A 24,290-nucleotide genomic window follows, 5' to 3' on the forward strand; every position below is an offset into this window, starting at 1 on the left:
GCGACCTTCCGCTCTCCGTGCGGACGCTCTAACCACTACACCACGGAGGCGGTCGCTGCCATTATCAATACCAATAAACTTATATACATTCTCTATTGCCTTTTCACTGAAGTCTTGTGTCAAAAGCAAGGTCCAACCTACCTCTAAACTGGACAGGGATAAATGGTTTAATAAACCGTTACAACTGTCAAAATACTGTGTGAGCTTCTTTTCCTGTCATAGTCATTGTTTCTTTGAGAGGCATTTTAGAAGTTGTGAAGATGAAGGAAAACTGATTTGTATGGATAGTCAACTTCTTTATTGCAATGAGCACTCATTGCAATAAAGAAGTTGACTATCCATACAAATCAGTTTTCCTTCATAGTCATTGTTGCTTCAAGCTCTACGAGTGGTACCAGATCGAAACAGGTAATGGTTAAAGAAGGCTTCAGAATTCAAACAAGTCACACATTTCTCCAGATAATAGAATGTTTCCTGTTTTGTTTAAAGAGAAATGTATCAGAGCTTCTACGTGTGAGATACCCGTGACAATGACACACACCGAACACAAGCTGTGACAGATCTCCAGAGATCATTGTGTGCTTGACCACAGGCTATTGTCCGCTCTGGAGTAATAACACTGGCCGTGCTGACTGAGCGGTGTTTGTCCAGATTGCCTGGATGGATCTGGTGTCACCTGGACGTGACTATACATGCTCCAAGCGGCCTCGTACTGTAAGTATAATAGCAAACCAACCATACTTCTTTTCACTATACCTGCGGGTAGACCAAACTGGTTTCAGCTTACGTCGCCCCACCACCCCTGCCCTACATAAGTAAATAAGTCGTATGTATAAAACTGATATATACCAAAGTACGATCTATATACCTGTGTTTTAGGATATTGTAGTCTTGATGTAGGGACAATATACAAAGTCTTAGCCATAAGGTCTTGACATATTTCCACTGATACATTCCACACTGTTCATGCTGCAGTATGAAGAGTGTGCGAGACATGGAACTGTACAGTATCAAGTTCGTGGTTAGCAGTACCAATGACGGGTACTGATAATGTCATTGATGAGTTTTAATAGAGTGCCCACCGATACATCGTTACAGAATTATGGATTCAAACAATGCTATCCTTAAGTTCAGTCACACAACGGGAATTAATACGTCTGCCATTAGTATGTACTAGTCAGGGACATTCCACTGACCCAAGCAGAGTGTGGTGCCATAATGATCGAGTTGCTAATATACTTGTGCAGTATGGTGTTCACCAGCGGTCAACAGAACCAACATATGAGTTACTGAATGAGAGAATGCAAAGTTAAAACATCAACGCACAGAAACTTCGTCAAAATAGTAATGCCTCATTGTTAAATGTAAAAATATCGATGGAATATATTTAAACTGGCACGAGTAATAAACAATATTGCAATGTTTATCAGCAATGGACCAGGTGTGAGAACAAGAGGTAGCTGAAGGGTTCTATATACAACAGATCTTATTACATCTGCACATTTCTGCTAGAGGGCCAGGACCCTTCTGGGGATAGACGGCGGCCTTCTGGCAGTGTAACAAGTCCTCCACACCACGAAGAGAGATCATCACCATCGCCAGTCAGTTCATTCTTCAAGTTTGGGAAGAGGCGGACATGCGTAGATGTTCTGTGAGTTCGAAGTCACGGCATGGCAGCCAGTGTTGGTGAACACGGACGTGGTGGAACAATGTATCTTTAATGACTATTTCACAACATTTTCCCTTGATATCTGTCCAAACAGATTGCCATAATAAACTCTATTCTGGTCTTTCGGGAATCCACGAAACCGACGCCAACCTACTCAGGAAGCTCAAGAAAATGGTTTTGTACTCCATCAGTATGAACACAACATTAACCTGTGTTTACAAATGGTTCAAGAAACACAGCCGAGGCGCCGCAGAAGGAGTTAACTTCTCATATTCTGAACGTTTAATTATCGCTTGTGATGGACTTACTTCCCCATGAATAGCAAGCAAGCGTTGATTCATGATCTTTGGTGAGTGAACCTCTTTTTGAAAAGAATGACGACAGCGCTACGCTCAGTCCACTGAATGTGGAGGTGTGGGGTATGTCATAGTACCAGATCAAACATCATCAAATCAGTGACATCAGCAAAGGCGTCCAAGTGTCATGATGTACTTTAGCTACAAGTAAGACTAGACTTGTGATTGTTACAACACGTTTTAATCCAAATACAAATATATGTTTATCGTATGTAGACAGGTACAATATGAAACCACATCAATCTCTATTCTTGATAGACAAAGCAAACACAGCATTGTCCTGGCCTTCCAGTGACTTTCTCATTTTGTAGACGTTTGATGCAGACTTTCTTCCGGTTCTGAAAGATAAAGTAGATAACAGTCGGGCAATACGGACCGCTATGGAAATGTTTGGGGCGCTCTTTCAAAAGATATAATTTGTTCTCTGAACGATGGAGACAACTGAAACAATCTTCCCCCTAATAGGTGATACTCCCTACAAGATATCAAAGTACTAGTATATGTTGATTGTAGACTTATTTGGTTGCAACTTTAGCGAAAAAAATTCATAATCAACGAAACAACCATTTTCACTGTGGCCTCACTGCTTAGTGGGAGAATAATGTGTTGTAATAATTATGATGATGAGAATATTTATAACGCGCCTTCTCCAGGCTAGATATCCTGCACAAAGCGCACAATCTGATTATTACTACCCCGGACAACCCAAGCTGCCTGTTAGGCGCTAGAAGTTAATAGTCTCACGACGTATTTCACTAATAACTATTCAAACAAAGAGGTAGTATATTACCTTCAGGTTGACTGAGCACCGCGCTACGGTATGTTCCCCTAACCAGCAAAGCGTCTTGACGTCCTCAGTAGTCAGAATCACCAAGATATACTCCCAGTATTGTTAGCTGCCAAGGTTCTTGGCGTACCCCTCAGTGCCCCACCACCAAGATATACTCCCAGTATTGTTAGCTGCCAAGGTTCTTGGCGTACCCCTCAGTGCCCCACCACCAAGATATACTCCCAGTATTGTTAGCTGCCAAGGTTCTTGGCGTACCCCTCAGTGCCCCACCACCAAGATATACTCCCAGTATTGTTACCTGCCAAGGTTCTTGGCGTACCCCTCAGTGCCCCACCACCAAGATATACTCCCAGTATTGTTACCTGCCAAGGTTCTTGGCGTACCCCTCAGTGCCCCACCACCAAGATATACTCCCAGTATTGTTACCTGCCAAGGTTCTTGGCGTACCCCTCAGTGCCCCACCACCAAGATATACTCCCAGTATTGTTACCTGCCAAGGCTCTTGGCGTACCCCTCAGTGCCCCACCACCAAGATATACTCCCAGTATTGTTACCTGCCAAGGTTCTTGGCGTACCCTCAGTGCCCCACCACCAAGATATACTCCCAGTATTGTTACCTGCCAAGGTTCTTGGCGTACCCCTCAGTGCCCCACCACCAAGATATACTCCCAGTATTGTTACCTGCCAAGGTTCTTGGCGTACCCCTCAGTGCCCCACCACCATCATATACTCCAAGTATTGTTACCTGCCAAGGTTCTTGGCGTACCCCTCAGTGCCCCACCACCAAGATATACTCCCAGTATTGTTACCTGCCAAGGCTCTTGGCGTACCCCTCAGTGCCCCACCACCAAGATATACTCCCAGTATTGTTATCTGCCAAGGTTCTTGGCGTTCCCCTCAGTGCCCCACCGCCAAGATATACTCCCAGTATTGTTACCTGCCAAGGTTCTTGGCGTACCCCTCTATGCCCCACCACCAAGATATACTCCCAGTATTGTTACCTGCCAAGGTTCTTGGCGTACCCCTCAGTGCCCCACCACCAAGATATACTCCCAGTATTGTTACCTGCCAAGGTTCTTGGCGTACCCCTCAGTGCCCTACCACCAAGATATACTCCGAGTATTGTTACCTGCCAAGGTTCTTGGCGTACCCCTCAGTGCCCCACCACCAAGATATACTCCAAGTATTGTTACCTGCCAAGGTTCTTGGCGTCCTCGATGGTCTCCGGCAGGTCTTGGTTGAGCGTCTCTGGGAGGAAGAAGGTCAACACGCCCGCCAATACTGCCGCACCACCGAACACCATGAGGGGAAGAGCTTCTCCAAACCCTCCCTCCACCAAGATGCCCTATAGACAGAACTATACGGTCAACAACAAGCATGAACAGCACGTGGGAAGTTAACTGACATTGCTGAGGCTGTAGTTGGACTATTTTGTTCCATTACTCTACAATGACCATGATTGTGGATGGTATGGTGAGTATTTGGACCAAGTGCCCATCCGATCTCCTCTACGTACCAGATCTACAATGTATGGCGACATAACACCCCCGAGTCTCGAGCACATGCTGCCGGCTCCAAGCCCGACGTTGCGGACAGGAGTTGGATAGACCTCTGCGGTGTAGATGTAGACGGTGGCGAAGGCTCCTGACGCCCCCATCTTGCCGATCAAGGACAACAGGACGAGCGTCCACTTGGCGTCTGGACAGAAGAGGCGATAATTATACATATTAGTGACTTCTTAAATTACTTCGTTACGTCCGCAAAGAATGAACAATAGAAGCATTATTCTTTATCTACTGTTATAACGCAATTTATCTATTACTAAATAATGTTGTACGACATTGTTTCTTAAGATTTAGGAAACATTCATGGCAATGTGTTTTAACAAAAATTAATCACCGACAATGTTTAATATTATTAAGTTAAGGAATTGTGTCGATGTTGAAATATCTAGATACGTTTGGACGCAAATGTAATCTGGAATCTTCAAGAACAGCAAAGACTAATCCATCATGGTATGGAACGTTAGGACATGTGGACCTATTCCGACCTAATGTCTCTGTCACCTCACATGACTTCATGACATGTGGACCTATTCCGACCTAATGTCTCTGTCACCTCACATGACTTCATGACATGTGGACCTATTCCGACCTAATGTCCCTGTCATCTCACATGACTTCATGACATGTGGACCTATTCCGACCTAATGTCTCTGTCATCTCACATTACTTCATGGCCTCCGGTGAAGGTCTTTGATTTCTCCTTGTATGTCCAGCCCAGGGCTTTTTGAAAATCCGATCAATGTTATGCTAGGTGAATTTTATCCCTGACTGCTATTATAGCCCTGTCTTTGTATATGGTGCTACCAATGCAACTGTACTGTCATTGGATTATGTACTGCCGCTCTAGACACTTGGCAGTAATGTATATTGATTTATAAACAAAGTTCATTTTACAAATTAAATATATTTGTTAATTTTTGTTCTTATTTGGTTATGCATTTTTGAATATCGATTCCAGAGTTATCGCTATGCTTTCGAAACTGACACAGTGATGGTGTTATGTGCATGTGGAGGAACCAACACACAGGTTTGTAATCCAGAAATTACTATTATGTCATATTTCTGAGTTTCACATCGAACGACATGAACATGTCTCAGGGCACATGCTATTGGAAGAGAGAGCTACACACCGTCTCCAGCATACAGGACTGGGAAGATGGTGGCAAGACAGGCAAGGCCCCCGCCCAGGAAGAAACCACAATGGAGCCACTTCCGGCCTATTCTGTCCAGCAAAAACAGCGTCAAGAGATACCCAGCCACTTCCACCAGCGCAGACAGGACAAAGTTGGTGATGACGTTGCCACTGAGGTTGGTGACGTTCAGCGTCAAGCCGTAGTAGGTCAGACTACACACAGCCCTGTTGAAAACATAGATACACGTTCCATGTGTCACGCTAGAAGATTCGGTCCAGGAGAACTAACTATGGATAAGCTTAATAAACGTGTTTGTAGGAGGGACAGACAGATGTTGAATAACGTACATATGTCAGGGGAAGCAGGTGTTGAATGACGTACATATGTCTGGGGAAGCAGGTGTTGAATAACGTACATATACCTGGGGAAGCAGATGTTGAATAACGTACATATATCTGGGGAAGCAGATGTTGAATAACGTACATATATCTGGGGAAGCAGGTGTTGAATAACGTACATATGTCTGGGGAAGCAGGTGATGAATAACGTACATATGTCTGGGGAAGCAGATGTTGAATAACGTACATATGTCTGGGGAAGCAGATGTTGAATAACGTACATATGTCTGGGGAAGCAGGTGTTGAATAACGTACATATGTCTGGGGAAGCAGATGTTGAATAACGTACATATGTCTGGGGAAGCAGATGTTGAATAACGTACATATGTCTGGGGAAGCAGGTGTTGAATGACGTACATATGTCTGGGGAAGCAGATGTTGAATAACGTACATATGTCTGGGGAAGCAGGTGTTGAATAACGTACATATATCTGGGGAAGCAGATGTTGAATAACGTACATATGTCTGGGGAAGCAGGTGTTGAATAACGTACATATATCTGGGGAAGCAGGTGTTGAATAACGTACATATATCTGGGGAAGCAGATGTTGAATAACGTACATATGTCTGGGGAAGCAGATGTTGAATAACGTACATATGTCTGGGGAAGCAGATGTTGAATAACGTACATATATCTTGAAGCAGGTGTTGAATAACGTACATATGTCTGGGGAAGCAGATGTTGAATAACGTACATATGTCTGGGGAAGCAGGTGTTGAATAACGTACATATGTCTGGGGAAGCAGGTGTTGAATAACGTACATATGTCTGGGGAAGCAGATGTTGAATGTACATATGTATGGGGAAGCAGTGTTGAATATATGTCTGGGGAAGCAGATGTTGAATAACGTGTCTGGGGAAGCAGGTGTTGAATAACGTACATATGTCTGGGAAGCAGATGTTGAATAACGTACATATGTCTGGGGAAGCAGATGTTGAATAACGTACATATGTCTGGGGAAGCAGATGTTGAATAACGTACATATGTCTGGGGAAGCAGATGTTGAATAACGTACATATGTCTGGGGAAGCAGGTGTTGAATAACGTACATATGTCTGGGGAAGCAGATGTTGAATAACGTACATATGTCTGGGGAAGCAGATGTTGAATAACGTACATATGTCTGGGGAAGCAGATGTTGTACATATCTGTACATATGTCTGGGGAAGCAGGTGTTGAATAACGTACATATGTTGTTGAATAACGTACATATGTCTGGGGAAGCAGGTGTTGAATAACGTACATATGTCTGGGGAAGCAGGTGTTGGGGAAGGACGTGTTGAATAACGTACATATGTCTGGGGAAGCAGGTGTTGAATAACGTACATATGTCTGGGGAAGCAGGTGTTGAATAACGTACATATCTGGGGAAGCAGGTGTTGAATAACGTACATATGTCTGGGGAAGCAGGTGTTGAATAACGTACATATGTCTGGGGAAGCAGGTGTTGAATGACGTACATATGTCTGGGGAAGCAGGTGTTCATCCATAAAATTGTCATTATCGGGAAAGAGAATGTAGATAAAAAGACGCTTCTACTTAGATAAATATATGTGAAGATAAAACTAAATATATGACGGTTTGTTGGTCATTGTGAGTGGAAGGTTGTACTATCATGTGTTATGCCATATTTTTGTAACATTTAGAATATCAATAGCTTGCTATTGAGCTGAACATGCAGATGAAGCAGACGACAACGTTGACTTACCAGTGAAATGACAGGATGAAACTGCGAATGGCCAGGGTTCTGTGTGTCAGCAGCTCGGACATTTTACCACTTGGAGCTTTAACCTCCTCCACATATTTACCGTCAAACATGTTTTCAGGAACCGTTGTCTTGTTGACTTTGGCAAACTTCCTGATGATTACTTCTGCTTCCTCGAACCTGCCTTTGGACATCAGCCACCTCGGTGACTCGGGTATAAGCCTTTAACAGAGTTGAAACAAGGTCTAGACGCTTGACAATCACTTCCATTCTACATGGTGATTCACTGGCAATCAGGCCATATATGGATTCAGAGCCAGGATCTTGCCATAGCAGAAAACAGAATATAGGATCGGGACCTCACCACAAATAAGAAGATCTTACCACAAGTTGAAGGGAAAAGAGGGGGAGACATACCACCAGTAGGAGAGGAAAAGAACTGGAGCACATGCCAAGGTGAGGACGTAATTCTGCCAGTCTCGAATAAAGTAGACGACAGCCGACATCAGAAGCATCCCCGACACCCAGAAAAACAACACCAAGTTACCAGGATACAAGCGTTTGGAAGGAGCTACCAGTTCCATTCCTGAAACAAACACAAGGAAACTGTATATCATGCTCAAGAATGTATTAGATGTAAAGAGTCCTGGAATAATACTGATGCTGTGTGTGTATGTACGGGTGTGTGCGCGCGCGTGCGTGTGTGTGTGCGTACGACAAAAGGCAATAGGACTGGTGGGATTTAAACAAAATGTACAAACAATTTCAAGCTTTGCATCTGGATAGAAACGTTCAGGGTAATATATATATTCTCTCATTTGCAAATTCCCTTATTTGCCAACTATCTCTTCCTGCCTGGAAGCTTTGTTCGTCAGATTATTGACTGGCTGTCTTCACAAACACGTGTATTCCCTGAGTCCAGGCGCCTGCTCTGACCCATGGCCTACCCAGAATGAAGGTGGCGATGTACACAGACGTCGACCCAGCGCCAGAGAGGAAGCGGATGATGATGAGGGAGGCGAAATCACGGATGACGTAGTTGAGGAAGCCGACACAAATCATCACACACAGGAACATCATCAACGCTTTCTTCCTCCCGAATCTGACACGAAGAAGTAAGCATTGATGGAGAAGTGAACAGTTAACTTCGTTAGACTTGTAATCGTTGGTTCGAACTTCATCCAGAATGTAACATTAAATATGTTCATGTGTTCATGTGTCATTTATTATTACAATATGAAAGAGGAAAGCTAGCAGTATTCTCACATGTCGCTGACCAGACCTTGGCCGAAGGAGCCAACCAGTTTCCCCGCCATCACGGCCATATTGGAGTGGGACCGCATGACTTTGTTGTCACATATCAAGTTGAGCTGTCAAATAACAAATGTACCTCGTGAACAAGACATTGGTCTAAAATAATATATAACCATCGCACATGGAACTCTTATAGAGACTTTGATCCTGATCAAACACCAATACGTTCACACCTTCCTGAAGTCTCACAACAGCTGATACATGCATTAGAATAGTCAACGTGAAACTGTCAGGTTGTCATGTTTCGCGAAAACAAGAACTGAAAATGAAGTTGATAAAATAAATTTCAACTCACGTCTTCTGTTATGGTGGACGTAAACATTGATTTGTCGAACACCCATTGGCTGCACTGAGACTGGCTGGAGTTGTCTGCCCTCTGATCAAGGTCTGTGACGTCATCTGTATAGACATTACATTTGGAGAAGGCGCCATCTTTAACGGGGATGGTCAGGTTGACCAGTCGACGATGGTTGTCTCCCTGTATGGCGTATGTGTCGTTTCTGAGGCCGGGAACTGCACACCTACCGTCGGATACAGAGAAGAATTAAACCAAGATGGGGTGGAAATTGTAAAATAATTGAAGTCAAGTAGTGCTGCCTATTTCAAACTCCATCAAAGTTGTTCTATGACCTACACAACGAAGGTGAGGTGGAGGTGAAAGTCAACTGAATAGTGGTTACTTCAAGGTCATCTGTGTTTTTGTTTTCATGTGTGTATTAGTTGGTCAGTATGTGTAGCATCGACTAGTAATCCAGTAATTGAATGTTATTACCGTATCGAACAACCACAAGTGAGTGAGTGAGTGAGTTTAGTTTTACGCCGCACTGAGCAATATTCCAGCTATATGGAGGCGGTCTGTAAATAATCGAGTCTGGACCAGATAATCGAGTGATCAACAAGGTGTCTGTATCTCGCAGGTGCAGCACTACTACTTCTTGAAGACCTGCAAATTGCAGCAAGAGAAGGCCAAAGTAAATGACGTAACGCCAACTAGAAAAAAGCAGACCAGACCAGACAATCCAGTGACCAACAACATGAGCATCGATTTACGCAATTGGAATACGATGACATGTGTCAACCGAGTCAGCGAGCCTGGGTTGCTGAAGATCAATTCTAGCCCGGATCTTCAAGGATACTCGATGTTGGAAGGGGCGCCTACTGCCCGCCTGACAAAATAGATATTCCTTTCAGCAATGTCGAGAACATCTTGTATCTGACTGGAGGAACGCAAATACTACACCACTTATCAGTTTGTGACATGTGGACAGACGCCGTCCTAAAACAGACATTCCCACTGCTATCGTTAATACCATCTCATGTGGCTTGTTACCTGTGTTACCTGTGTTACCTGTGAGGGGGATGTACAGTGTGAAGTCACTGATGAGTGTTACCTGTGAGGGGGTATGTACAGCGTGACGACACTGGTGAGTGTTATTTGTGAGGATGGTGTACAGTGTGAAGTCACTGATGAGTGTTACCTGTGAGGTGGGATGTACAGCGTGAAGACACTGGTGAGCGTTACCTGTGAGGGGGGATGTACAGTGTGAAGACACTGGTGAGTGTTATTTGTGAGGATGGTGTACAGTGTGAAGTCACTGATGAGTGTTACCTGTGAGGTGGGATGTACAGCGTGAAGACACTGGTGAGCGTTACCTGTGAGGGGGGATGTACAGTATGAAGACACTGGTGAGCGTTACCTGTGAGGTGGGATGTACAGTGTGAAGTCACTGATGAGTGTTACCTGTGAGAAAAGTTGTACAGTGTGAAGTCACTGATGATTGTTACCTGTGAGAAAAGTTGTACAGCGTGAAGTCACTAATGAGTGTTACCTGTGATTGGGGATGTACAGTGTGAAGTCACTGATGAGTGTTACCTGTGAGAAAAGTTGTACAGCGTGAAGTCACTGATGAGTGTTACCTGTGATGGGGGTGTACAGTGTGAAGACACTGATGAGTGTTACCTGTGATGGGGGTGTACAGCGTGAAGTCACTGATGAGTGTTACCTGGATGGGGGTGTACAGTGTGAAGTCACTGATGAGTGTTACCTGTGATGGGGATGTACAGCATGAAGTCACTGATGAGTGTTACCTGTGATGGGGGTGTACAGTGTGAAGACACTGATGAGTGTTACCTGTGATGGGGGTGTACAGTGTGAAGACACTGATGAGTGTTACCCAGAGAAAAGTTGTACAGCATGAAGTCACTGATGAGTGTTACCCGTGATGGGGTGTACAGTGTGAAGTCACTGATGAGTGTTACCCGTGAGAAAAGTTGTACAGCGTGAAGTCACCGATGAGTGTTACCCAGATGGGGGTGTACAGTGTGAAGACACTGATGAGTGTTACCCAGATGGAGGTGTACAGTGTGAAGACACTGATGATTGTTACCCAGTGAGAAAAGTTGTACAGCGTGAAGTCACTGATGACTGTTACCTGTGATTGGAGCGTGAAGTCACCGATGAGTGTTACCTGTGATGGGGGTGTACAGTGTGAAGACACTGATGAGTGTTACCCGTGATGGGGTGTACAGCGTGAAGTCACTGATGCGCGTTACCTGTGATGGGGTGTACAGTGTGAAGTCACTGATGAGTGTTACCTGTGATGGGGATGTACAGCATGAAGTCACTGATGAGTGTTACCTGTGAGGGAGGTTGTACAGCGTGAAGTCACTGATGAAGGTTACCCGTGAGGGAGGACGTACAGCGAAGTCACCGATGAGTGTTACCCGTGATTGGGGATGTACAGCGTGAAGTCACCGATGAGTGTTACCTGTGAAAAAGTTGTACAGCGTGAAGTCACCGATGAGTGTTACCCGTGATGGGGGTGTACAGCGTGAAGACACTAATGATGCGTTACCTGTGATGGGGATGTACAGCGTGAAGACACTGATGAGCGTTACCCGTGATGGGGTGTACAGCATGAAGACACTTGATGAGCGTTACCCAGATGGGGATGTACAGCATGAAGACACTTGTGAGTGTTTCCTCGGATAGGGATGTACAGCGTGAAGTCACTAATGAGTGTTACCTGTGAGGGAGGTTGTAATACAGCGTGAAGACACTGATGAGTGTTACCTGTGATGGGGTGTACAGTGTGAAGTCACTGATGAGCGTTACCCAGAGAAAAGGTGTACAGCGTGAAATCACTGATGAGTGTTACCTGTGATGGGGTGTACAGCATGAAGTCACCTGATGCGTTACCTGTGATGGGGATGTACAGCGTGAAGACACTGATGCGTGTTACCTGTGATAGGGTGTACAGCATGAAGACACCGATGACTGTTACCTGTGATGGGGTGTACAGTGTGAAGACACTGATGAGTGTTACATTTGAGGGAGGATGTACAGCATGAAGTCACTGATGAGTGTTACCTGTGATGGGGGTGTACAGTGTGAAGTCACTGATGAGTGTTACCTGTGAGAAAAGTTGTACAGCGTGAAGTCACTGATGAGTGTTACCTGTGATGGGGGTGTACAGTGTGAAGACACTGATGAGTGTTACCTGTGATGGAGGTGTACAGTGTGAAGACACTGATGATTGTTACCTGTGAGAAAAGTTGTACAGCGTGAAGTCACTGATGACTGTTACCTGTGATGGGGGTGTACAGTGTGAAGTCACTGATGAGTGTTACCTGTGAGAAAAGTTGTACAGCGTGAAGTCACTGATGAGTGTTACCTGTGATGTGGGTGTACAGTGTGAAGACACTGATGAGTGTTACCTGTGATGGGGGTGTACAGCGTGAAGTCACTGATGCGTGTTACCTGTGATGGGGGTGTACAGTGTGAAGTCACTGATGAGTGTTACCTGTGATGGGGATGTACAGCATGAAGTCACTGATGAGTGTTACCTGTGAGGGAGGTTGTACAGCGTGAAGTCACTGATGAAGGTTACCTGTGAGGGAGGACGTACAGCGTGAAGTCACTGATGAGTGTTACCTGTGATTGGGGATGTACAGTGTGAAGTCACTGATGAGTGTTACCTGTGAAAAAAGTTGTACAGCGTGAAGTCACTGATGAGTGTTACCTGTGATGGGGGTGTACAGCGTGAAGACACTGATGCGTGTTACCTGTGATGGGGGATGTACAGCGTGAAGACACTGATGAGTGTTACCTGTGATGGGGGTGTACAGCATGAAGACACTGATGAGTGTTACCTGTGATGGGGATGTACAGCATGAAGACACTTGTGAGTGTTTCCTCGGATAGGGGATGTACAGCGTGAAGTCACTAATGAGTGTTACCTGTGAGGGAGGTTGTACAGCGTGAAGACACTGATGAGTGTTACCTGTGATGGGGGTGTACAGTGTGAAGTCACTGATGAGTGTTACCTGTGAGAAAAGTTGTACAGCGTGAAATCACTGATGAGTGTTACCTGTGATGGGGGTGTACAGCATGAAGTCACTGATGCGTGTTACCTGTGATGGGGGATGTACAGCGTGAAGACACTGATGCGTGTTACCTGTGATAGGGGTGTACAGCATGAAGACACTGATGACTGTTACCTGTGATGGGGGTGTACAGTGTGAAGACACTGATGAGTGTTCCATTTGAGGGAGGACGTACAGCGTGAAGACACTGATGCGTGTTACCTGTGATGGGGGATGTACAGCGTGAAGACACTGATGCTTGTTACCTGTGATGGGGGTGTACAGCATGAAGACACTGATGAGTGTTACCTGTGATGGGGGATGTACAGTGTGAAGTCACTGATGAGTGTTACCTGTGAGGGAGGACGTACAGTGTGAAGTCACTGATGAGTGTTACCTGTGATGGGGGTGTACAGCGTGAAGTCACTGATGAGTGTTACCTGTGATGGGGGTGTACAGTGTGAAGACACTGATGAGTGTTACCTGTGATGGGGGTGTACAGCGTGAAGACACTGATGCGTGTTACCTGTGAGGGGGGTGTACAGCATGAAGACACTGATGAGTGTTACCTGTGAGGTGGGATGTACAGCGTGAAGTCACTGATGAGTGTTACCTGTGAGGGAGGTTGTACAGCGTGAAGACACTGATGAGTGTTACCTGTGATGGGGGTGTACAGCGTGAAGACACTGATGCGTGTTACCTGTGAGGGGGGTGTACAGCATGAAGACACTGATGAGTGTTACCTGTGAGAAAAGTTGTACAGCGTGAAGTCACTGATGAGTGTTACCTGTGATGGGGGATGTACAGTGTGAAGTCACTGATGAGTGTTACCTGTGATGGGGGATGTACAACATGAAGTCACTGATGAGTGTTACCTGTGATGGGGGACGTACAGCGTGAAGTCACCGATGAGTGTTACCTGTGATGGGGGACGTACAGCGTGAAGTCACTGATGGGTGTTACCTGTGAGGGGGGACGTACAGCGTGAAGTCACTGATGAGTGTTACCTGTGAGAAAAGTTGTACAGCGTGAAGACACTGATGAGTGTTACCTGTGATGGGGGTGTACAGTGTGAAGACACTGATGAGTGTTACCTGTGAGGGAGGTTGTACAGCGTGAAGACACTGATGAGTGTTACCTGTGATGGGGGTGTACAGCGTGAAGACACTGATGAGTGTTACCTGTGAGGGAGGTTGTACAGCGTGAAGTCACTGATGAGTGTTACCTGTGATGGGGGTGTACAGTGTGAAGTCACTGATGAGTGTTACCTGTGATGGGGGACGTACAGCGTGAAGACACTGATGAGTGTTACCTGTGTGTGTGTGGGGGGGGGGGGTTACAGCGTGAAGACACTGGTGATTGTAACCTGTGAGGGGGGATGTACAGCGTGAAGACACTTTTGATTGTAACCTGTGAGGGGGGTGTACAGCGTGAAGTCACTGGTGAATGTTACCTGTGAGGGGGGATGTACAGCGTGAAGACACTTGAGAGTGTTAGGAAGGCAGTCACCGCCGTTGGCATATACAGAAAGAACATCAGTCTCTTCTGATAAGTTCCAAACTCCCCCACTTCATGAAGGATCTCGTCAAACGTCTTCATGTCTTCAGATCTGTTCGCCTGTTGGTATGAGAAGGAGATAGTCCTTAGAAAGAAGGAAGGATATCGTTAATCGTGGACATCACATGATTCATTTCCACACAATAAAGGTGTCCCTTGGACGTGTCAGTAACAAAAGCAGGGAAACCTGTCAGAAGCAGTAATGAAGTAAGATCAACACCAAAAGCCATCATGAAAGATCTGAGAAACATATTGACATTTCAATAGGAGCTTCCCAGGAGTACGTTCCAAAAGCTTCGGCAATAAAAACAAGAACCAGCTCGTTGACTTCCAAAGCTTCTTACATCTGATGACAAAGGGCCAGGACTAACTAATCTCCAGGTAATCTGGCTCTGTTTGAAGATCATCCAGAACGATTCTTGCAACGAGACAATGGATGGAATCTGGGTTCGCAACTAACAACCTGAATCCAAACAACAATCTGTCAATGCTTTGTCACTGCACTTTTTCCATTTTCCAAATGTCTCTCATCCCAGGTTCTGAACATATCAATCAAGTCTGTATTTCAGTACACAGAAAGGGATCTTTCACAACGGTACGTGGGTTCATACTGAGGATTGCATGTTATTATTCCAATATTTGAAACATTATGTCTTACCTCGTAACTTTGACGTGGATATTTACTTCAATGTCTTCAAATATGACAAGGTTCGAAGACAAAAGACAAAGCTGAAAACATCTGGATTATGACAACACACTGTAGGAGGACAGAAGTGTCTTGTGTTCTCTTAGGAATTACAGATTAAGTGAGTGAGTGAGTGAGTTTAGTTTTACGCCGCACTCGGCAATATTCCAGCTATATGGCGGCGGTCTGTATATAATCGTGTCTGGACCAGACAATCCAGTGATCAACAGCATGAGCATCGATCTTCACAACTGGGAACCGATTAAATGTGTCAACCAAGTCAGCGAGCCTGACCACCCGATTCCGTTAGTCGCCTCTTACGACAAGCATAGTCATCTTTTGTAGCAAGCATGGGTTGCTGAAGACATATTCTACCCCGGATCTTCACGGGTCGACAGATTAAGATAAAAGGATATTCGTCTTCTGTCGCTCGATTGTATAAAAGTTACCTTATTAATTCAATCTTAAACCTTAAATTGTAACAACTCTATGACGTTGTTTCATCTCTGTTAAAAGGGTGAAGTACTTTCCAGATACCATTACCCCTTTACATGTACGCATGTTATATACTCTTAAAATCAGAAGGGGAACCTGAACTCTCAATTTGGATGGGAACTATATGCGTTAACAAACTTTTCAAAGACAGACATCTTATGAACGCTTCACCATTTCTCCTTATCACCATCCCTAAACACAACGAATGAGTTGCACCTGCAACAACGCACTAGTCCCATCCACGTGCACTGGGTGTCATTCTTCATTTTGACGGTTTTCAAGAAGGCCGATAAATCGCTGTAGACCATTAATTTTGACAATCATCTTGCATCACACAGTTGTTAGTGTTTGTTTCTGGCTGTGCTTTGTTGTTTGAAAATGAAAATCGTACACATGCAAATTTCACGTCACACACCAGTCATCTTTCAAGAGCGATTACTGTACAAGCAACTATGGTCATAAGGAAGTGCAAGAAGTGATGCACTCTCAAAACATTCATGATTATCATATCAACATTGACTGACTCCGATATATCTCCCATTTTTTTTCATTCGTAAATAAAAAATGAAGTTCCACTACTCTTTTGAAGAGTATATGTTGAGCTCTTCTGGTGGTACAACCCGTGAAGGTAAGAGGCGACTAACGGGATCGGGTGGTCAGGCTCGCTGACTCTGTTGGCACAGGTCATCGGTTCCCAGTTGCGCAGATCGATGCTCATGCTGTTGATCACTGGATTGTCTGGTCCAGACTCGATTTATTACATATTGCTGAGTGCGGCGTAAAACTAAACTCACTCACTCACTCTGGTGGTACTATTCCAAGGCTGATTATGCATGTCAGTTACATCTTCAGTTTAAGGAAACCAAATGTATGCAGTAGTATAGGGAATGGGGGTTCTGTGACAGGCCGATTAAGAGCGTCATTATATATCTATTCCGCTTCCAGCCCCTAGTATAAATTAACGATTTCAAGCAGAGACACCATTCGATGCACATCCCAGACCCCTATAGGAGCCTTAACATCTGTAGGGTACCATGAGTTTCGGCAACCCCAGGCGGGAACGAGGACTGCAATACGTCCCCAAGCCGCAGACGGTGCCGGATGCTAAGCAGCCACCAGTTCCCAGTCATAGAATGGGGATTCTATGACAGGCCGACTAAGAGTGTCATTATATACCAATTCCGCTTTGAGCAGAGACACCATTCGATGCACAGCCCAGGCCAACCACTCAGTGGTTTATGAGCGTGTGCCCATACGCGTAAGTCGTGACGCCGTCGGCGGCGATCCACCGTTTGGTGTCCATGGGCGACAGCGACGTCTTGTTGAGGGTGATGCCGTAGATGTTGTGTTTGTCGCTTCTCAACGCGTTCATTCGGTGTTTGAACGTCTTATTCTTGAACAGAGCTTGTTTGAAGAGGACGTGCTTGATGTGTTGTTTCACCACGTATTTCTTGACCCCCTTTGCCTTTCGGATCTCACCCTTGTCAGCTTTCAAGATGGAGTACATCTTAGGCCTCAAGCCGACGTATTCGGCGATGGGTGTGCCCGCGCATTCGTCCTTCATCTTGCCAAGGACCTTTTTTGTTGATCGTGTTGTGTAGGGCATGGTCCTTGGGGTAATCGCTGGTGTCGTACAGGTGTATGTGTTTTGCCATGTCCTTGTACACGTCCTCGGTGTGTATATCTAGCAACAAGGAATCTGTGTCCGTGTACAGCAGCTCGCATCGATCACCGTATTGCTTCTTGAGCCGGTTGTAGTAGAAATCATACATGAGATGTTTGGACAGGTCGAGAATGCTCATCCCCACGTAGACGGGTCGGTTGAGCTTGATGTGACTTTTGTTCATGTGCAGCGCCGCCAAGTCGTTATCGAATAGCTTGCTTCGGTTGAAGGCCGGGCTAGCGATCAGTTTCCTGAGTTTTTCCTCCTGCTGCGATCGCACGAGTTTGACCGTCACCCGTTTTCTCAGGTTCTCCATCGTCTTACCAAACACCGAGTTGTTCATGAGCTTATACAAGTTCTTCTCGAAGTCACTGGTGGCCAGCTTTCGCAGGTCCGTGTTCATTCTGATGTAGGGCTCCATCCAAGGACTTTGGTCAAACTTCAGCACCCTATGAATTTTGGTCAGTTTCATACCCAACGATAGGTACAGCTGCAGGTTGCGATAGTGCACGACATACTTGGTCTTGTTCATCAAGTTCGGGACGAGTTTTTCCACCCGAGCCAGGGTGTTCTCACCCAACAAGTCCCGCTGATAGTCGGACATCCAGTCTCGGCAGACCATCAACCGTTCGGGGGCCAGCGGGTAGCTGTTGTGAGCAGCGTGCAATGCCTCGGGATACTCCAGATCCACTTCCAGGATGTAACCCTTCCCCGAATCCGGCGCGATGCTCGTGATATCGATCTCATCGTCCAACCACTCAAACCCACCCGTAGGCAGAGACTGACTCATAGCCCAGCCGTACAGGTTGTTGGCGTCTAGGTAGAGGAGATGATTGGTGGGTTTGCTAGAGTCGTAGCCTTCCACGTACTCATTGTTGGCTCTTGCGTACCGTTTGGCGGCCATGGAAATCCCACCTCGTAAGCCTTTCTCGATGAACAGGTGCATGTCGTAATCCGTGAGCAATTCCAGCTTAACTCCGGTTTTCTTCAGCAGCGCATCCCACGATAGACCGGGGCTGGTGTAGTACCATGCAGGGTCGAGTTGATACTGTTTCAAACACGTCCTCCTAAACGTCTCAAACACATCGGCTAGCAGGAGCACGTCCGTTCTCAAGTACAGGTCGTGGTAGTCACCCAGATTCTTACATCCCAGTTTCTCCCACACGTTCTGCGCGTGGACGTAATCATCCTGGGAGATATGGGATTCGGTCAGGTTGCTGTAAAATTGGTTGATAGGAGGTAATCGGGTCTCGTTGAACTTAGACCAATCATCCATGTACTCGTATGGGTACACACCCTTCCTCATCAGCAGGGGCCGAGTCTCGGCATTGGTGTATCGACCAGTGATGGGGAAGGTGTCATTGGCTTTGACCAAACTATCGAGCGATGACAGGAGGAACTGAGCGCTGTCAATGAATCTCAGACCGTTGAGCGAGAACGAGATGTATTTTTCCATGTTGTTGGGGATGCACTTGATATCACCGTCGACCTTTGAGATGGCCTGCATGATCAGGTGGGCATCGTACCCTCTCAGATTGTGGAAGACCACGGGGATGTTGATTGTTTTAGGGTTGATTCTAAGCTGGAGATTGCACGCGTTATGGGCGGCACCTCGGTACCGGCCGGTGATGTGGCAGTGATCTCTCACAACATCCCCATTCAGCAGCCCCTGACATATGTGGCAATTCTCAGCACGCTTGTGAGCGACTTGGTCCTTCCGCGTCATGCGCATGGGGGCAGCGGTGTACAGCCTTTTCCTGATGATTTTCTCTTCCTGTTGCAAACACATCAGGAATCGTTCGGCCGCGCCAGGACCTCGGTAGATGACTGGAGCATTCGTTTGCCCATCACATCGGACGATCACGTACCCGAACCCGCAGGCTTGGTGTTCTTGGGTTTTGCACGTAAAACTTTGCTCAGTGTTGGGCACGTCGTGGTCGACCTGTTTGATGAGGGCTTCGAAGTCTGCGTAGATCATGTAAGGCACAGGCATCTGATGTTTGTGGTTGGTGAATTTCAAGATGTTGTCGCCTTCCTTAGGCATGTCAATTCGGATCGCCGTCTCTCCTACACCTAGGCAATCCCCCCTGGTGTGCTTGCAGCAGGTCGGCTCGCGTAAAACCGTGCAGACATCGTTCGCAGAAGTGTTTCTTTTCTCTGTGCATCGATTGATCGTGCAACAGCCGGCTCAGATTTTTTATTGCCGTGTAGTGATACTGGCCGTCTTTTTCGATGAGGAATATATTGGTTCTACGCACGGTTTTATCATCCACAGGGCTTATCCTATGCACGATGGTTTTGTCGCCTTCGTGGCCGAACACATTGATGGCCACCTTGTTTTGCTTTTCGAATTGCGTCCAGTAAGAGATGGGTGTTAAGCGTTCTACACCCGTGAAGTCGAACCTGGATTCTTCGATCGATGGATAGCTGGAACGCCTGCCCGGATTACCCCTTGGTTCATGCGTAGCAGTTATGACCGCCACCACCGCACAGTAATCGTTAACATCATCGCCTTGGGGTTTGGGGTTAACGAGGGCCTTTTTAGCCTTGAAATGCTTGGGCACCGGTATGTGCGTCCCACCTTTGAGCGGCATGTAGTTCGCTATGTCGAGATAAATGGTGTTGATTTTGTCTACCACCCATCCAGAGCCCAGGTGGGTATATCTCTCCAACGACTCTTGTATTTTTGCAACGATGCGTCGATGGAGGATTCAATCAATTCTGGTTGGGTCAGGGCTTCCTGTTTGCCTCTGAAATAAGGTGCAACGTACTCAGTACTGCCGTCCGTATTCTGTTTTTGGAGCTCCATTTTCATCGTTAGTTGGTACTTGATGCTTTTCAAGTCGCCTAGTTCTTCGCGGAGTTTACTAGCGATGGGGGGTTTGACTGTACCGGTATCGATATTGGAATCAACCGTCATTATCCAACCCGAGATACTTACCCACGGCGTGCTCCGTCTGCACAAATCTCAACTCGACTGGCCTGGTGTCTTCCAGCAAGGTGATCAGCTCGGCTCTTCTCATGCGAGAATAACCCTTCAATCCCCGTTCTTTAGCACGGAGTTTGAGGTCTCGCATGGTAGGGGGCTTGGTATATTTCATATCGAGCAAGGTGAGCAGTTGGGGTTTCCTAAGGCGGGAATAACCCGTCAGTCCACGACTTTTGGTGAGAGCTTTGAGTTCGACGACAGTAGTCATGGTGTATACCATATGCGGAGGCACATGTCTAATAGGGCGTTTTCAATGTGCAGATAATCCCGTCAGCCTTCAAAAAATATGAAGCGCCCCTTAAACTTTCGTCCTGAGCAGCCGGTTACGTTCGTTGAGGTAGTCTTTCTTCTTATCGTAAATAAGTTGGTTTCGAACTACGTCCCTTCCATGGTCTTTGCACAACCCATAATGTCCTTTGACCCCTATGCCGCATACTTTGCAAACATAATTGACATGACCCTTTCTCACACAGTGGGCATGCGAGTGGCAATATTCAGTCATACAGCGTTTGCCGCAGGTTGTGGGCTTGCCGAGCAATACCCATTTACAATAATGAGTTCCCACGGGCCACATGGTGTATACCTTATGCGGAGTCAAATGTCTAAATGAATGTTACTACATGTGAAAGGGGTCCGGGGTTTGGGGTTTGGGTGTTGCTGGGGAAACTGGTTTGCTATGCTTCCAGGTCTTGTGGATGACCTTCCAGAGTAATACGGCAGCTATCGAAACATAGGTCAACCTTTGGGCTGATTCTACCATCTCCCGCACCTTCTGGATACCCAGACGGGTGTCTTCTTGTTCCTCTTCTATTTCCTCCAGGACTTCATCATTGTCCAACCTCGACAGGATGTCAACCAACAAATTCGATGATGTATTCGCGGTTTGCTCCACATGAGTCTCGAGACTCCCCAGGCGATCGTAGAAGTCCTGGATGGTTGGTAACGTACTACCAGGTATTGTTACTTTCGAACTATCCCGAGTCACCTGTTGTGGTTCGTCGACCGGCAACGATACTTGTTGGTTGTCGCCTGGCAACGATACTTCTGGTTCTTCGATCGGATCTCTCCATATGTCGTAGAGTCTTGTGGACCCAATACCGAAGCGCTTTTTAACCTCATTTGCTGGGAGCACCCCTCGAAGGGAGCGTATTTCTTGGATCTTATCCGAAGGTAAATCTCTTTTTGGTGGCATGGTTGTTTTTTCCTAGTCATATATATACCCATACTTCCTATATGCCTATATGGGAATCCCAATCCTCTCCTAGGAATCCCAATCCTCTCCCAGTAATCCCAATCCTCCCAGGAATCCCAATCCTCCCAAGGAATCCCAACCTTTCCCAGGAAACTCCTAGCAATGCTTATCAAATGCTTAGCAATACTTAGCAATACTTAGCAAATGCTTAGCAATGCTTAGCAATACTTAGCAATACTTAGCAAAACAAGCAAACTTCTAGGTTCTGTCTAGTGTACCCCCCGTATGTCTAGTGTGCCCTAGATTCCCATATAGACAATATTTTGCGAATGTGGATATACTGCACAACCAAATGCCTCCCAAAAGACAACTATCGCAAGACCAGGTGGAGGAGATTCGCAAGATGCGTGGAAAAGTCCCAGCACAAGAAACTAGACAACGATTCGGCATCGGTTCCAATCGACTACGCAAAATATGGAATACAGCCCCTGGAGAGAAAGCGCCGACCCCCCGCACAGACGCAGCCACTAGTGAGACGTCTGCCGGCAGCGTATTGCCCGCTGCAGAGCCAACTGTGCTCCCCGTCCAGGACTTCTATGAATGCTTGGGGAGGCTCGTGTGGTGATGTGGTGTACATCGAACGATGTCTCTGCTTGAAAACGTAGAGGTGCATGGGTTGAACATCGAATGGTGTCTCTGCTTGAAAACGTAGAGGTGCATGGGATGTGCATTGAATGGTGTCTCTGCTCGAAGCGGAATTGGTATATAATAACACTCTTAGTCGGCCTGTCACAGAATCCCTATTCACTGGGAACTGGTGGCACCGTCTGCGGCTTGGGGACGTATTGCAGTCCTCGTTCCCGCCTGGGGTTGCCGAAACTCATGGTACCCTACAGATGTTAAGGCTCCTATAGGGGTCTGGGATGTGCATCGAATGGTGTCTCTGCTTGAAATCGTTAATTTATACTAGGGGCTGGAAGCGGAATAGATATATAATGACGCTCTTAATCGGCCTGTCACAGAACCCCCATTCCCTATACTACTTATGCCCAATGCACTGTGCAATCCATAAAAATATAAATCTATGTCTGAAGATGACTCGGTCTGATACCGCAAACATAATAGCACATCAGCATATCAAAAGCCTTCTTAGGAATTCTATTATTGTGTAGAATTAAGTAAGTTAAGTGTAAGTTATGTCAGTATTTTAAACATGAAGGACACGGCAATAGTATATAAATTCATGCCAGGTCTCTGGTCGCCACACATCAGAGAGGTATGACAGAATGGGTTGTATGTTGGTGACGAACATCTTAAAATACATCTGTCAACTGTGTGAGTCACATGGTGGGTGTCTGGTCACCACACATCAGAGCGGTATAACAGAATGGGTTGTAGTTTGGTGACGAACATCTTACAATACACTTTGTCAGCTGTGTTAGTCACATGGTGGGTGTCTTCCCATAACGCTCGGAATGACCTCTCAGTGACAAACCTATAGTACATCATTTAACCTGTTGATGAAAGAATAATTCTAGTTTCAATTTACCATGTCATTCATGTACATGGAATCACTGAAAACATATGACAATGTTAAACCATTCTTTCATGAAAGCAATATCATCTGTAAGTGTTGCCAGTAGACAATAGATTGGACCTTACCTTGAAAATCAACTCGATTCCGTCCCGTAGACTAAGATCCCGCCAATGTCTCAGGATAATAAATTCCCTTCAACAACAACGGCCACGCTCCTGCCTAGGTTGCCATGGCTTACCTTATAATGAGAAGCAGACAATGGCGCGGTGGACTCGCTCTCCTCGCTTTACAATGTTTGATAGACCAACAGCCATGAAACGTTAGTGGTGACCTCCGATGTCATGTCAACATCTACATACGTGATGGAAGTGACTACTTCAGTCTTGATAAACATTTATGTCGCAAATGTCATCTTATGTATATATGCCAGGTATGATATTGAGCCTTTTCATTCTGTATAAAATCCAAACTTGATAGGATAGCTTGAAAATATTACAACCAGAATGAACAATAGATATATGTTCACGTAACAGCTGTATCCATAATTCATGCAGCCGTACCCCGAGGGCACACACGAGAGCTCACTGCAGGCTTCACTTACTCCCCTGAATATGACAGGATGCAAGACAGACACAACAGATCTGTTTATGAAATACGAACACCTTAGTTTAATAAAACTGGAACTATTGTTCAATATTATGTTCGAGTCGTTCACTTTTCCAGACAGGTGGAGTACAGCAATTATTATACCTTTACTTAAGAAGGGTGATCGTAATAATCCAAATAATTACAGGGGGAATATCTCTTCTTAGTACTTTCAGTAAATTATATTCATCTGTACTTAACAGTAGATTAACATTTGGGGCAAATACATA

The 24,290-nt window shown here is 45.8% G+C and overlaps 1 protein-coding gene across 2 annotated transcripts; it reads right to left on the reverse strand.

The window, feature by feature from the left end:
- Positions 1 to 2,190: 2,190 nt before the first annotated feature.
- LOC124281268 (organic cation transporter protein-like) lies at positions 2,191 to 23,875 on the reverse strand. Of its 2 annotated transcripts, none has more exons than XM_046717296.1 (11): positions 23,654 to 23,875; positions 14,751 to 14,914; positions 9,228 to 9,453; positions 8,885 to 8,988; positions 8,566 to 8,720; positions 8,036 to 8,204; positions 7,622 to 7,840; positions 5,511 to 5,737; positions 4,332 to 4,513; positions 4,009 to 4,160; positions 2,191 to 2,363 (listed from the first exon to the last, which is right to left on the reverse strand). In XM_046717296.1, exons 2-11 carry the CDS (start codon positions 14,894 to 14,896, stop codon positions 2,264 to 2,266), a joined length of 1,680 nt encoding a protein of 559 aa, XP_046573252.1. In that variant the 5' UTR covers positions 14,897 to 14,914; positions 23,654 to 23,875; the 3' UTR covers positions 2,191 to 2,263. The 2 variants fall into 2 exon arrangements, with proteins under 2 accessions (XP_046573252.1, XP_046573253.1); XM_046717297.1 differs by having other exon boundaries at positions 23,541 to 23,660.
- Between the last annotated feature and the right edge of the window lie 415 nt (positions 23,876 to 24,290).

The sequence above is a fragment of the Haliotis rubra genome, unplaced genomic scaffold, assembly GCF_003918875.1.
Source record: "Haliotis rubra isolate DU_JTF1 unplaced genomic scaffold, ASM391887v1 Scf281, whole genome shotgun sequence".
NCBI classification, from domain to species: domain Eukaryota; kingdom Metazoa; phylum Mollusca; class Gastropoda; order Lepetellida; family Haliotidae; genus Haliotis; species Haliotis rubra.

What these genes read in the sequence shown, in the direction of transcription:
- LOC124281268 (XM_046717296.1), bottom strand. Translation starts at nt 14,896, where the DNA reads ATGAAGACGTTTGACGAGATCCTTCATGAAGTGGGGGAGTTTGGAACT. An exon ending in CTTTTCCTCTCCTACTGGTG is followed by an intron (nt 7,841 to 8,035) that starts GTATGTCTCCCC and finishes ACTCTGTTAAAG; the next exon opens with GCTTATACCCGAGTCACCGA. An exon ending in AGTCCTGTATGCTGGAGACG is followed by an intron (nt 4,514 to 5,510) that starts GTGTGTAGCTCT and finishes TCTTCTGTCCAG; the next exon opens with ACGCCAAGTGGACGCTCGTC.